The sequence below is a fragment of the Pelophylax lessonae genome (genome assembly GCF_965119305.1).
Source record: "Pelophylax lessonae genome assembly, chromosome: 9".
NCBI lineage: Eukaryota > Metazoa > Chordata > Amphibia > Anura > Ranidae > Pelophylax > Pelophylax lessonae.
The window spans coordinates 253,084,848-253,100,576 of NC_138776.1; the positions used below are offsets into that span (position 1 = coordinate 253,084,848).

The window sequence follows — 15,729 nt, forward strand, 5'->3', positions numbered from 1 at the left end:
CTATATGTAAAATCTCACACAGACAAGTGATGTGAAGGACTGACTATATTGTAGCTATATGTAGGTACTGGTTTGCATTACCTATTATATAGAGTGCTCACTCTCATGAGGTACGTCCTCTACAATAAAGACCTGTCAAATTACTTATGCCTTAATGTATTTGTTCTCATTTCTGATTTGTAGTGCATGCTAGAGCAAACGAGCCTCAACTGAAGGCAAAATACTGTCCATGAGGAAACATCTGAAAATAGATCGCCTAAGTATGGAGAAGGAGTGGAGTCACATGACCGAGAGGATATTAAACCTCACCCTGGAGATCATCTACCTGCTGACCGGAGAGGTGAGGAGGATTGTGGGAGGTCACATGACATAGGTCTTATCTGTATTAATAAAACACAGAGCTGACCGGAGAGGTGAGGAGGATTCTGGGAGGTAACATGACATCACTCTTCTCTCTATTAATAAAACACAGACCTGACCGGAGAGGTGAGGAGGATTCTGGGAGGTCACATGACATCACTCTTATCTCTATTAATAAAACACAGACCTGACCGGAGAGGTGAGGAGGATTCTGGGAGGTCACATGACATCACTCTTATCTCTATTAATAAAACGCAGACCTGACCGGAGAGGTGAGGAGGATTCTGGGAGGTCACATGACATCACTCTTATCTCTATTAATAAAACGCAGAGCTGACCGGAGAGGTGAGGAGGATTCTGGGAGGTCACATGACATCACTCTTATCTGTATTAATAAAACACAGAGCTGACCGGAGAGGTGAGGAGGATTCTGGGAGGTCACATGACATCACTCTTATCTCTATTAATAAAACACAGAGCTGACCGGAGAGGTGAGGAGGATTCTGGGAGGTCACATGACATCACTCTTATCGCTATTAATAAAACACAGAGCTGACCGGAGAGGTGAGGAGGATTCTGGGAGGTCACATGACATCACTCTTATCTCTAATAATAAAACACAGAGCTGACCGGAGAGGTGAGGAGGATTCTGGGAGGTCACATGACATCACTCTTATCTCTATTAATAAAACACAGACCTGACCGGAGAGGAGAGGAGGATTCTGGGAGGTCACATGACATCACTCTTATCTCTATTAATAAAACACAGAGCTGACCGGAGAGGAGAGGAGGATTCTGGGAGGTCACATGACATCTATTTAATAAAACAGACTAGACAAAGCACTGATATACATATATGGTAATGGCATACATTATAATGAAATTACAATGTAAAACACTGCTTGGATGGTGGCATAACTTCATATTTTGGCCTTAAATTTAGAATTATATAGCTTTCAAGTTATCTAAAGGCTTGGTGGCATCCAACATGAGGAAGACCCAAAACCCTGTTGTAGATCCTCCATTCCACTCCCTGAAAATGAACAAGAAGGTTCAAGAAGTCACCAGTGAGATCGTTGAGCTGCTGACAGGAGAGGTGAGCGGTGCCGGGAATTCTGGGACATTATCCAGTAACAGACAAGGGATGGTGACTGTATCATTGTGTGTGTCAGGTTCCTATGAGGTGTCAGGATCTCACAGGTTGTATCTCCATGGAGGAGTGGGAGTATATAGAAGAACACAAGGACCTCTACAAGGACGCCATGATGGAGGACCGGCCCCCCCTTACATCACCGGGTAACAGGAGACATTAATTTCTTGTATTGAGGATCCCCCTAGATACACACATCCTCTGATATAAAGACATAGAAACAATGTATTCAGTCAGTGTGTGTGTTTCCTACAGATGGATCCAGTAACAGAAATACCCCAGAGAGATGTTCTAGTCCTCTGTATTCCCGAGATTCAATACAGGAACATCACAAGATCCTCCAGGATTATCAGGTAGATGGAATGAAAAACAGAATTTCTCTATCGTTCATTGACAGACGCAGCTGCATATTCTTCTTAACCATTGGGTTATGCTGCCCCCTACAGGAGTAGGACACTGGGCAGGAAAAAACTTTACCACACCTATGGGGCAGTCTCTGGGGGTATACATATATATGAGCAGCTCCCGGCGATCTTGTGACTGCTCGGCTCTCTCTCTCTTCCCCTCCTCCCCAGCTGACGTCAGCTGCAGTGCTCGGGCCCGCCCACTGGAACTGTCAGCCGGGAAGAGGAGAGATCTGAGGAGTCAGCTGAGCGCCGGGAGACGCTCAGATTTAGGTACAATATTTCTATAACACAGGCACAGGAGCACTTAGTGTTCTATTACAGAATGGGATTAGATCATTTTATATAAGTGACCTAACAACCACTTTAAAGCAAGAGCAAAATCTGCTATGCATTTTCATTGCACTCTAGTGGAGGTTTTTTGTGTTTTTAAAAAAAAAAGTCTGTTTAACCACTTGCCGACCAGCAGGCGCAGTTATACGGCAGCAGGCCGGCAGGTACCCGCCAATCGCTGAACCTGCACGGCGGTCCGCGGGAGGGATCCTGGGGGCGGGCGCGCGCCCACTTATTGGGATTTTTTTTTACCAAAAAATATGTAGCAGAATACAAATTGGTCTAAAATGATGAAAAAAATTTCATTTTTACATTTTTTTTCTTGGGAATGTTATATAGCAGAAAGTAAAAAATATTGTTTTTTTTTTTTGTTTTTTTTTTCCGAATTTTTGCTTTTTTTTTGTTTATAGCGTAAAAAATAAATTGCAGAGGTGATGAAATACCACCAAAAGAAATCTATTTGTGGGGGAAAAAAAGGACATCAATTTTATTTGGGTACAGTGCCGTACGACCGCGCAATTGTCAGTTCAAGTAACGCAGTGCCGAATTGCAAAAAAATGGCCGTGTCATTAAGGGGGGGGGGAATCTTCCGGTCCAGAAGTGGTTAAAGTAGTTCTAAACCAGCTATGTCCCCCCGGCCTTACCTGAGCCTGTTCTTGATCCAGAGCTGTACCCGAGAGCAGGAGCTCTTTCTGCTTGCTCTCTCCTCACTGGACACCGAGGCAGCAGGTACAGTGTCACACGACCGCACAATTGTCCGTTACAATAACGCAGTGCCGAATTGCAAAAAAATGGCCTGATCCCTAAGGGGGGAAATCTTCTGATCCAGAAGTGGTTAGGCCCCTTTCACACTTGTGCAACTTGTCATGCAATTTTGGACATCAGAGTTGCACGGCATGTCGTTCGCCATGTTTTCCAATGATACCCATTCATATATGTGCAACTTAAAGTTGCAGCAACTTCAAAGTAGTTCCTGCACTACTTTGGCCCGATTTTAATGCGTTTTGAGGATCAAAGCCATAGACATTGCTTCAAGCCCAGTCAAAATCGTGCGACTTTCAAGTCGCACAAGTGTCAAAGGGGCCTTAAGGTAGTTCTAAACCAGCTATGCCCCCCCCCCCCCCAGCCCCACCTGAGCCTGTTCTTGATCTACAGCTGTGCCCGAGAGCAGCAGCTCTTTCTGCTTGCTCTCTCCTCACTGGACACAGAGGCAGCAGCAGCAGGAGCCATTGGCTCCTTCAGCTGTCAGTCGCAGCCAGTGAGGAGAGAGCAGGGGTGTGGGGCTATGTGTCAATGGACACATAGAACGTGGCTCAGGAGTGAGTCCACAAAAGTGCCCCCCTAGCAAGCAGCTTGCTAGGGGGGCACTCAGAAGAAGGGGGGGGGAGAGGCAAGAGCGCCAGCAGGGAACCCCAGAAGCGGATTGGTGCTGCTTTGTTCAAAATCATTACACAGAGCAGGTAGGTTTAGTATATATAAAATAGAAATTCCTTTAGAATGACTTTAGCTTTTTATCATCTACAGCGATACATCTTGAAAGAATTTTTCTTGTTCTCACGCAGGAAATGCTTGAGGTAAACCAGACTGATTGTAGACCTGAAGTTAGAGAGGAAACAGAAGAGCTATGTGTGAGCATCGATGAGTCATGTAAAGAAGAGGAAGTTCCTCCAGAGATCAGCACAGGTGAGTAATAAACAGTAAATCTAGAGATGGGTCGCAGATTCTCCTTGTTCAGTCACTACAACAATCTCTTCTTCTCCCCCCTCCTCTGTCAGACTGTGCCACTTCGGGGAGTAATTAAGGTAGTGATCGGCCGATATCCTTTTTTTTTTTTAATGCCGATACCAATATTTTGGATATCGGTATCGGCCGATATTTTCGGACGTAAAATTTTTATTTTATTTTTTTCACATGTACTCCTTGTGGAGGGATCCCAAAAGACCCCAAACCCCTCCTCTGCACTTAAAAGCATTCAAAACACCAAGTTTGGCTGTTTTGAATGCTGTAATGTTTTTGAATCTGGTGCCGAGTACCCGGAAGTGATCATCACTTCCGGGTTTTTGCATGGAGACCCGATCAGAGCCGAATGCGGCTTTGATCTGGTCTTCGGCGTCCCAGTGGGACAGGAGACCTGGGCGAGCCGCGGAAGGTGGTGGGAGGAGGGGGGGGGACGTCCCCTCCCGCTCCTTGTAATGACAGCCGAGAGGTTTCTCAGCCGCATCGGTTGTCATTACAAGACAGCCGACCGTCGGCTATGGACGCCGGCACCGGGGTGATGCCTCTAGCTACAGGCATCACTCTGGTACATGCGCTTTCCCGAAATATCGGTAATATCGGCCACCTTGGAAAGTGCATATCGGCCCTCGATATATCTGCTTTGCCGATAATCAGTCGACCCCTATACCATACACCCATGCAACATAGGCTACTGTTTGGCCCATGAGATCAATCTAGCCAAAACACAAATACAGAGACTACTCGGCCTTACATGACCCCATGGATCTCAAGGTCCTCATTTAGACCCCCAGGTCCTAAAGACCCCAGGGTAAAAATCCAATATGATTCCCTTCTACACAGTTTCTGGAACCTCACTCCATCATCTTGATCCCTACTTATCACCTCTGTCATTCCAAGGAGCGGTAGGGGACGTTCCGACATCATGTCATGACATCACTTCCGGGTACTGGCGGCACCAAATTCAAAATCTTACAGCATTCAAAACAGCCAAACTTGGCGTTTTTAATGCTTTAAGTGCAGAGCAGGGGTTTGGGGTCTTTTAGTTCGACCACCCCCCCCCCCCCCCAAACGCCGCCTTCCACGGCTCGCCTGGGTCTCCTGTCCCACCGGAAGACCCGGGCATCCTACCTTCACCGCCACAGTCTGACCAAGTCTCCATTTTTTTTAATTCAGCGCCACCGAGTACCTGGAAGTGATGTTATGACATCACTTCCGGGTACTGGCAGCGACGAATTAAAAATCTTACAGCATTCAAAACAGCCAAACTTGGTGTTTTGAAAGCTTTAAGTGCAGAGGAGGGGTTTGGGGTTTTTTAGACCCCCATATCCCTCCACAAGAGTACCTGTCGACATTACCTCACTCTCAGGGGGCGTATAGTAGGGATCGACCGATTATCGGCACAGCCGATATATCGAGGGCCGATATGCACTTTCCCCGATATATCGGAATCGGCCCCGGAGGTTACCAATATTGCCGATATTTCGGAAAGTGCTTGTACTGGAGTGATGCCTGCAGCTAGAGGCATCACCCCGGTACCGGCCTCCATAGCCGACGGTCGGCTGTCTTGTAATGACAACCGAATGCGGCTGAGAAGCCGCTCGGCTGTCATTACACGGAGCGGGAAGAGACCTCCCGCCGCCTTCTGCGGCTCGTCTGGGTCTTCCGTCCCACCAGGACACCCAGGCAACCAGCCTGCACAGCCACCGAAGACCCCCAGATCCCTCCAAAAAAGTACCTGTCAAGTAAAAAAAAAAAGATTATTTTTTTAAATGTACGAAAATATCAGCCGATACCGATACGCGATGACCAAAATATTGGTATCGGCAATGAAAAAAAAAGATATCGGTCGACCTCTAGCGTATAGTTCGTCCCACATATAACAAACCACACGGGCAAATCAAACCATAGATCAAGCAGTTGGTTCCACAGTTAATAAATTGTTTGATCTTATGACAGCGAACGTCTGATCCTACTACTTCTCTTTTTCTGTGCCACATAAAGGGACAGGCTCCACAGTTCTTGACCCCATTATAGGCTTACCTGTAGGTAAAAATTAAAAAGCGTAGTATACTACCGCTTTAAGTAATTTGCCATAAAATGTGATCTGATCCTAATCTATGTCACAACAATAGACAAACACAATGTGCTTAAGCTGATAAACATGCGAACTAGAGATAGACTGATACAGTTTTTCAGGGCCGATACTAATATTTTGGTCACAACGTATCGGTATCGGCTGATATGGGCCGATATTTTGTATATTTAAAGTTTTAAAAAATAAACACAATTTTTGGCACAAATCTGGTACAGAACTTGTTAATTTTTGTTTAATGCTTAATGTCTGGCTTGCTGGCACCCTGTGGTGGGTGGCTGGCTGTCTGGCACCCTGTGGTGGGTGGCTGGCTGGCTGGCACCCTGTGGTGGGTGGCTGGCTGGCACCCTGTGGTGGGTGGCTGGCTGGCTGGCACCCTGTGGTGGGTGGCTGGCTGGCTGGCACCCTGTGGTGGGTGGCTGGCTGTCTGGCTCCCTGTGGTGGGTGGCTGGCTGGCTGGCACCCTGTGGTGGGTGGCTGGCTGTCTGGCTCCCTGTGGTGGGTGGCTGGCTGTCTGACTCCCTGTGGTGGGTGGCTGGCTGGCTGGCACCCTGTGGTGGGTGGCTGGCTGTCTGGCTCCCTGTGGTGGGTGGCTGGCTGTCTGACTCCCTGTGGTGGGTGGCTGGCTGTCTGACTCCCTGTGGTGGGTGGCTGGCTGGCTGGCACCCTGTGGTGGATGGCTGACTGTCTGGCTCCCTGTGGTGGGTGGCTGGCTGGCACCCTGTGGTGGGTGGCTGGCTGGCACCCTGTGGTGGGTGGCTGGCTGGCTGGCACCCTGTGGTGGGTGGCTGGCTGTCTGGCTCCCTGTGGTGGGTGGCTGGCTGGCTGGCACCCTGTGGTGGGTGGCTGGCTGTCTGGCTCCCTGTGGTGGGTGGCTGGCTGTCTGACTCCCTGTGGTGGGTGGCTGTCTGGCTGGCACCCTGTGGTGGATGGCTGACTGTCTGGCTCCCTGTGGTGGGTGGCTGGCTGGCACCCTGTGGTGGGTGGCTGGCTGTCTGGCCCCCTGTGGTGGGTGGCTGGCACCCTGTGGTGGGTGGATGGGTGGCTGGCACCCTATGGTGGGTGGCTGGCTGGTACCCTGTGATGGGTGGGTGGCTGGCTGGCACCCTGTGGTAGGTGGGGGTTAATTTTATTAGTGATCAAGGGGTTAAGTGTGTCCCTAGGGGCGTGATTCTAACTGTCAAGGGGCGTGGCTTGTTAGATCATAACAGAGACATACGATCCTACATAGCAGGATCGCATAGCCTCAGTGATGATCTAAGGGAGAATGACAGACGACTGTGTTTACATCATCCGTCTGTCTTTCTCCCTCTCCTGCGGTAGATCGCGAGTGACCGGTGGACATCAGAGCCGCTGGTCACATGCACGGGGATGCCTGTGAAGGAGCAGGGGCGGGAGCATGCGGCGTGTGCTCGGCCCCTACAGGCTCCTAGGCGAGCAACGTAGTACTAAGTCAGTTTGCACAGGAGCGGCTGACTGCCGCAGTAAATGTACTGTAGGTGGTCGGCAAGTGGTTAAAGGGAAGTTCCACTTTTTTGCATCCTCCCCCTCTCCTCTTTAACATTTGTGCCCTTTTTTTGGGGGGGTACCTTGTTTTTACAGGTACCCACTTCCGTCCGGATCACCTAGGACAGTGATGGCGAACCTCGGCACTCCAGATGTTTTGGAACTACATGATGCTCAACTACACTGCAGAGTGCATGAGCATCATGGGAAATGTAGTTCCAAAACATCTGGGGCGCCAAGGTTCACCATCACTGACCTAGGCAATACAAGTGGAAGTTCACCGCCCCATACACCCCCCCCTCCCCCCCACTCCTTCAGCTTCTTAGGACACATCAATGGTCCCAACAGGCTGCGGGACCATTCACAGATTGCAACACGGCTCACGTATGCGCAGTGGGGAGCCGGCTGTTAGGTCTCAAGGAGTCACAGCCGGCTTCACACAGTTAGCATAGGACCTGAAGACCGGCAAAGAACTGGTCCCGATGGGGACATCGCTGGATTTCTGGACAGGCAAGTTCGGTCTATTAAAAGTCCAGACTTTTAATATTTCAAAAGGGGGGACTGAAGTTCCTCTTTAAAGTGGTTGTAAACCTCAAACGTGAAATATGAACAAAGCATATCTCTCTATGGGGTGTACTTGTTTCTTATTCAGAGCACTAAGTGCCATTTCTGTCTGCTGCTTCCTTCCTCTGCTATCAGAATGAATTACATCTGACAAGTTTTCCTGACACCAGGAGAAAAAAGGTGACAGGGGAGGGATCGCCATCACACAACCTGTGATTGACAGCCTCAGCTCTGTTCCTGTGTGTTGTGTGAAGGGGGGTGTGTCCCTTCCCTCCAATCATCTCTCAGAGCTCTCGTCACTCAGCTCTGTGTAACTTCAGCCTGGGCCGTCTTTAATATTGATTGGACCCTGGGCAAATATTTTCGTGGGCCCTCCCGAATCCACTTTTCAGCTATTTGCAGACAGTGCAGGCTCAAGGGGCAACTGCTTTGGGCCCCACAACAATGACTGGCTCCGGGACAGCTGCCCCTTTTGCCCTGTGTTAAAGATGGCCCTGACTTCAGCTCTCCGCCCCCTTTTTTTCTGAATTCTCAGACAACCTTTATAAATTCTGGACTTTGAATGGTTGTAGAGAAGGGAAGACTACAGATAAACAGGTACAACTTATGTAGGTGGATTTATTTAATCTCTGTGTATCACCTGAGGATTGTCACTGCACTGGGTATATGGAAGGGTTTACATCCACTTTAAGCCAATGCCCCTATATAGACATATCAAATCAATGTCTAGCGTGTCTATCAGATTATTACTTATTTATTCCCAGATGGCGATGACACCAGAAAGGATCACACAGATGTCAAAACTGAGGATGAGGAAGATGTACATGTGAAGGTCGAAGAGGAGGAAATTCCTGTAGCGATTAACACAGGTAAACACTAGATAAGAAAAATATTCACAAATTCCCTCTGTACAGCTTGACTGAGAAAGGAACCCAACCAGAAGAGAAATTGAACTTTTTATATAATACTTATATCGGCTCTTTATATAGTACTTATAGCGTCTTTTTATATAGTACTTATAGCGGCTTTTTATATAGTTCCTATAGCGACTTTTTATAGTACTTATAGCAGCTTTTTATATAGTACTTATGGCGGCTTTTTATATAGTACTTATAGCGGCTTTTTATATAGTTCCTATAGCGACTTTTTATATAGTACTTATAGAGGCTTTTTATATAGTACTTATAGCGGTTTTTTATATAATACTTATAGTGGCTTTTTATATAGTACTTATAGCGGCTTTTTATATAGTTCCTATAGCGACTTTTTATATAGTACTTATAGCAGCTTTTTATATAGTACTTATTGGGGCTTTTTATAGTACTTATAGCAGCTTTTTATATAGTACTTATTGGGGCTTTTTATATAGTACTTATAGCGGCTTTTTATATAGTTCCTATAGCGACTTTTTATATAGTACTTATAGAGGCTTTTTATATAGTACTTATAGCGGTTTTTTATATAATACTTATAGTGGCTTTTTATATAGTACTTATAGCGGCTTTTTATATAGTTCCTATAGCGACTTTTTATATAGTACTTATAGCAGCTTTTTATATAGTACTTATTGGGGCTTTTTTATAGTACTTATAGCTGCTTTTTATATATTACCTATAGCGTCTTTTTATATAGTACTTATAGAGGCTTTTTATATAGTACTTATAGAGGCTTTTTATATAATAATAATAGCGGCTTTTTATATAGTACTTATAGAGGCTTTTTATATAGTACTTATTGGGGCTTTTTATATAGTTCCTATAGCGACTTTTTATATAGTACTTATAGCGGCTTTTTTATAGTACTTATAGCTGCTTTTTATATATTACCTATAGCGTCTTTTTATATAGTACTTATAGTGGCTTTTTATATAGTACTTATAGTGGCTTTTTATATAGTACTTATAGCGGCTTTTTATATAGTACTTATTGGGGCTTTTTTATAGTACTTATAGCGGCTTTTTATATAGTTCCTATAGCGTCTTTTTATATAGTACTTATGGCGGCTTTTTATATAGTACTTATAGCGGCTTTTTATATAGTACTTATTGGGGCTTTTTTATAGTACTTATAGCTGCTTTTTATATATTACCTATAGCGTCTTTTTATATAGTACTTATAGTGGCTTTTTATATAGTACTTATAGCGGCTTTTTATATAGTACTTATTGGGGCTTTTTTATAGTACTTATAGCGGCTTTTTATATAGTACTTATAGCGTCTTTTTATATAGTTCCTATAGCGACTTTTTATATAGTACTTATAGCGGCTTTTTATATAGTTCCTATAGCGACTTTTTATATAGTACTTATAGCGGCTTTTTATATAGTACTTATTGGGGCTTTTTTATAGTACTTATAGCTGCTTTTTATATATTACCTATAGCGTCTTTTTATATAGTACTTATAGAGGCTTTTTATATAGTACTTATAGCGGCTTTTTATATAGTACTTATAGCGGCTTTTTATATAGTACTTATAGAGGCTTTTTATATAGTACTTATAGCGGCTTTTTATATAGTTCCTATAGCGACTTTTTATATAGTACTTATAGCGGCTTTTTATATAGTACTTATTGGGGCTTTTTTATAGTACTTATAGCTGCTTTTTATATATTACCTATAGCGTCTTTTTATATAGTACTTATAGTGGCTTTTTATATAGTACTTATAGCGGCTTTTTATATAGTTCCTATAGCGTCTTTTTATATAGTACTTATGGCGGCTTTTTATATAGTACTTATAGCGGTTTTTTATATAATACTTATAGTGGCTTTTTATATAGTACTTATAGCGGTTTTTTATATAGTACTTATAGAGGCTTATTATATAGTACTTATAGCGGCTTTTTATATATTACCTATAGCGTCTTTTTATATAGTACTTATAGCGTCTTTTTATATAGTACTTATAGTGGCTTTTTATATAGTACTTATAGTGGTTTTTTATATAATACTTATAGTGGCTTTTTATATAGTACTTATAGAGGCTTATTATATAGTACTTATAGCTGCTTTTTATATATTACCTATAGCGTCTTTTTATATAGTACTTATAGCGTCTTTTTATATAGTACTTATAGCGGCTTTTTATATAGTACTTATAGCGTCTTTTTATATAGTACTTATAGCGGCTCTTTATATAGTACTTATACTTTTGCATAGTACTTATAGCAGATTTTTATATAGTACTTATACAGTAGCGGCTAGCTCAGGCTCTCAGCGGCTCAGTGAGCCGGGTGCTGGTCTAGGGATGTGAGCGAATCCCGACTATATTGTCGCAATATTTCCCGAGCCTAGACCCGCTCTGTAACATCAGCCGACAGCGGGCTTCACAAGCTTTGGCTGTCCTTCTCCTTTAAGGCTTAGGGGAAGAAGGAATTAATACTGAAGTAATTATAGCTAATATTGGGGTTAAAATGGTAAGTTTGTTATGAATTTTCTTTGGTCAAAACTGACATTATGGAAAGATCATAGGACATTTCTTTCATTTTTATTAAACTATTTTTATCAATAATATTGTCACAGTGCATTAAGTCCCTATTCACACTAGCGCGACTTGGTCACCTGACAAGTCGCAGTGGGTCGCCTGCCATAGATTAGCACAGGACCCATTCTAATAGGAGCGACACAAGTCGCTCCGACTTACAAAAAGGGTCCTGCACTACTTTGGGGCAACCTGGAGGCGACTTGCATTGACTTCAATGATATAAAGTCAGTGCAAGTCGCCCCGGCAAGTCGTGTCGCCCCTGTCTGAATGGCCCTTTTATGAATGAAGCCTGCAACCCCTGTTTGCAGGGTTCATTCATACAGGAGTCTATGTCAGCTCCCAAGACACATACCTTAGTTTGACAGCTGGTCCGGGCAATTTTTATTAAGTAAAAATATAGAGAAATTACCGCGCTAGTGTCCAAAAAAGAAGGACAGGAGCCAGCACAACACTTGAACCAGTGCAAACAATATATGGGTATAGACAAAATGTGCAGCATAAATAAATAACGAATATGTGATAATCCGTGAAAAACTCATAAAAACTAGGAAAAATACGTATACATACAGGTACATCATCATAATTTAAATTGCAAAAGTGAGTATGAACAAAAAGTCCTTTTGAATGAAGGGAGTATAAAACCAAAATTCTTCAAAGATGTGCTCCAAAGGGGATTAACCTTCTTAGCGGTATTCCCGAGCGTGGCTCGGGGTTAAATTTCAGAGCCAAAAGCGGTAACCCCGAGCCACACTCGGCGTACCGCCAGAAGCATCGCTGGATCCTGAAAGCGGGGTTACTTACCTTGTCACCGGGATCCAGCGATGTATCCCGGTGGTGTCTAGCAGCAGATGTTCCTCCCGATCCTCTCCGTGCCCCGGCTTCCGTCTCCTGCGACGTGACATTCGCAGGTGGGTGGAACCGGCGACAAATTCAAATGTAAAACACACTGATACAATGCAAAATGTCACTGGTAATGTCACTGGTACCCCCAAAAGTGTCAAAAATGTCAGTTAGGGGTCAGATCTGTCCACCGCAATGTCGCAGTCCCGCCAAAAATCGCTGATCGCCGCCATTACTAGTAAAAAAAAAAAACAATAAAAATGACATAAATCTTTCCCGTAGTTAGTAAACGCAGTAACTTTTGCGCAAACCAATCAAAATACGTTTATTGCAATTTTTTTTACCAAAAATATGCAGCAGAAAACAAGTTGGCCTAAAATGTTAAAACATTTTGATTTTTACTTTTTTTTTTGAGAATTTCATATAAAAAAAATGTGAAAAATATTGTTATTTTTTCAAAATTGGCGCTCTTTTTTTGTTTAAATAAAATAAAATAAAAATCGCACAGGTGATCAAATAGCACTAAAAGAAAGCTCTGTTTGTAGGAAAAAAGGAACGTCAATTTCGTTTGGGTACAGTGTTGCACGACCGCACAATTGTCCGTTAAATTTACGCAGTGTCGAATCGCAAAATAGGGCCTGGTCTTTGAGCAGCCAAATCTTCCGGGCTAAAGTGGTTAATGCACAATTCTAGTTTAAAAAGGACCATCTAATTTTTTATTTTTCAGAATATTTTTCTAATTTATGTTTATTGGCCTTTTAGGTCGTTCTATTCCTTTCCATCTCTTACTACCGCCAGATGGACAAGACCGCAGGAATAATCCTATTGTCTCTCCGGACAGTCTGATAGAAGATGATGTTACAGCAGATACCTCAAGAGAGAATCCCATTTCTCCAATTTCCCATCCTGAACCGTACAATACAGACCTGTCTTTTGACCCCCCTACACACGAACTAAACTATACTGATCGCTCACCTCCTGCGGCCCATCGCATAGATCACAGAAGGGGCGAAATGTTCCCGTGTTCCATATGTGGTATATGTTTTACAAGGAGGGCCGAACTTTTGTCACACCAGCGGTCCCACACAGTTGAGAAGCCGTATTCCTGCTCTGAATGCGGGAAGTGTTTCACCCAAATAGGAAACCTAACCGTACATATGAAGGCTCATACCGGGGGAAAGCCATATACGTGTACAGAATGCGGGAAAAGTTTTTGTTTTATTTCAGCTCTTACTAAACACCAGAGGATTCACACAGGGGAGAAGCCGTATTCATGCACAGAGTGTGGGAGATGTTTTAGCCAGCGGGCCAATCTTATTGCACATCAGAGGACTCACACTGGGGAGAAGCCGTATTCCTGTTTAGAATGTGGGAAACGGTTTACCCGGAGAGGCTACGTCATCGAACATCAGAGAACTCATGTGGGAAACATTTTACTAAATGACCGCAAATTGTGGCACATCAAATGATTGACATTGGACTTCGATGGATTTGTGTTGTGTATGTGGGAGATGTTTAAAGTGGAACTTTAACCCAAGTGCATATTTCCCTCAAATGCTTTTCTTACCTTAGCTTTTATCTCTCAGTAGTAGAGATTCTAACATCAGGACATACTCCCGAAGTCTAGCACACCTTATCACCCAGGAACCCCTCTTTAATGCAGTGGAGAACTTGGCACCTTGGAGAGGAGAAGCTTTCATCTGCCAGGGATTGATTGGGTGCTCTGCATTTCTCTATCGCTTTTCTATAGTGTGACTGGTGGTCCTAGCAAGCTAGAATTTCCATGATGTGCAAGTGCTGGGCAGGTCTGTACAGGAAGAGAAAACAACAAGAGAAGGGCGCACCGACCTTGTGCATTACCACTTAAAAGTTTATCAAAAGCAAAGAAGGGTAGCGTACAATATACTCACAAACGTAGCATATGAACAAGCATATAGGAAATGGGCACCGCTCGCTTCCAGGACACTTCCCTACTGCTGGATAGCGTGATGGCGTCCTCAAAATCTGATGTGGCTTACGCGTTTCGAGGGAGGACCCTCTTCCTCAGAGCCAAAATCCTCCCTCGAAACGCGTAAGCCACATCAGGTTTTGAGGACGCCATCACGCTATCCAGCAGTAGAGAAGTGTCCTGGAAGCGAGCGGTGCCCATTTCCTATATGCTTGTTCATATGCTACGTTTGTGAGTATATTGTACGCTACCCTTCTTTGCTTTTAATAAACTTTTAAGTGGTAAAGCACAAGGTCGTGTGCCCTTCTCTTTGTTGTTTTCTTGTAGTGCCTTTTGGATACCCTTGGTCCTGAGGGGGGCAGCAAGACCACTCGAGCGCAGGAGAGATATTGTTGTTTTTTGGAAATCTACACAGGAAGAGAGCTGCACCCGGCAGCCAACATATTCCTGGCCCCTGGTTGGATTGAAGAACAAGCCCTGGACAGGTCACACAGGAACACACACAAAAACAGTTTTGATGTAGGTTCGAATAGTGGGTTATATTGTTTTATGCGGTGACTCATGGTTGAAGTTCTGCTTTGGGCAGTGAATTAAATTTGGCTGAAGCCCAGCTCCCACCAAAAGGATTTTTTTTTTTATTTTGGACATACACTAGGTAGGAGGAATCTAGCTTCTACCAGATTTTATTAAACAAAGGAAATGAAGGCGCAAAATAGTTATCTCATATAATAAAAACGATGATAAAAACCAAGGGTGGTGAAACAGTTACACCTAAATAACACAAAGTCCACAAACAGAGTACAGAGGGTTATGGCCAAAGGTAAAGATTAAAGCCCCGTACACACGAGTCGAAATTCGGCCCGGAATTTTCGCCCGACGACCGATCTGCCGATTTTCGGCATGTTAGTATGATGCTTCCGACAACCGACTCCGACTTTTCGGCCGAAAAAATTCTGGTGTGCAGGCTATAAAATTTTTGTCCTCCGTCAAAACACGTCCGATTTTCGTGCAGTCAGTACAGATTTCGACAGGGAAAAATCTTATGAGCAAGACTGGGCATGCTCAGAGAAGGAAGAACACAAAGAAAGCAATCCAACACTTGACATCACTTCTGAAGTAGAAATCTGTCGTACGGGAAAATTTGTGTGCAGTTTAGAGCACATTCCAACCAACAGACACCACTCTGGACAAAAGATGGACGACCGGTCGGCGGAAATTCGTTGCGTGTGTACGAGGCTTTAGTCCATCCATGGCAATGGGGAAATAAATGTCCATCCACTAATGGCAGCCTCTAAATGGGACCTGAAGAAGAT

General features: G+C 44.1%; 4 protein-coding genes across 4 annotated transcripts in view; 2 read left to right on the forward strand and 2 right to left on the reverse strand.

Moving 5' to 3' along the window:
- Positions 1 to 15,729, reverse strand: part of LOC309564371 (uncharacterized protein) — a gene marked incomplete at its 3' end in the record, with an annotated part of 548,195 nt that overhangs the window by 300,558 nt on the left and 231,908 nt on the right. The gene's annotated exons all lie outside the window — the stretch shown is intronic.
- The window catches only part of LOC309562771 (uncharacterized protein), a 379,789-nt gene that overhangs the window by 135,205 nt on the left and 228,855 nt on the right, over positions 1 to 15,729 (reverse strand). The gene's annotated exons all lie outside the window — the stretch shown is intronic.
- The window catches only part of LOC309563391 (uncharacterized protein), a 134,833-nt gene that overhangs the window by 73,679 nt on the left and 45,425 nt on the right, over positions 1 to 15,729 (forward strand). The window lies entirely within an intron of this gene.
- LOC309562734 (uncharacterized protein) lies at positions 226 to 14,265 on the forward strand. Its single transcript, XM_082267021.1, has 7 exons — positions 226 to 340; positions 1,304 to 1,456; positions 1,533 to 1,656; positions 1,766 to 1,863; positions 3,810 to 3,930; positions 8,911 to 9,015; positions 13,231 to 14,265. Exons 1-7 carry the CDS (start codon positions 230 to 232, stop codon positions 13,935 to 13,937), a joined length of 1,419 nt encoding a protein of 472 aa, XP_082123147.1. The 5' UTR covers positions 226 to 229; the 3' UTR covers positions 13,938 to 14,265.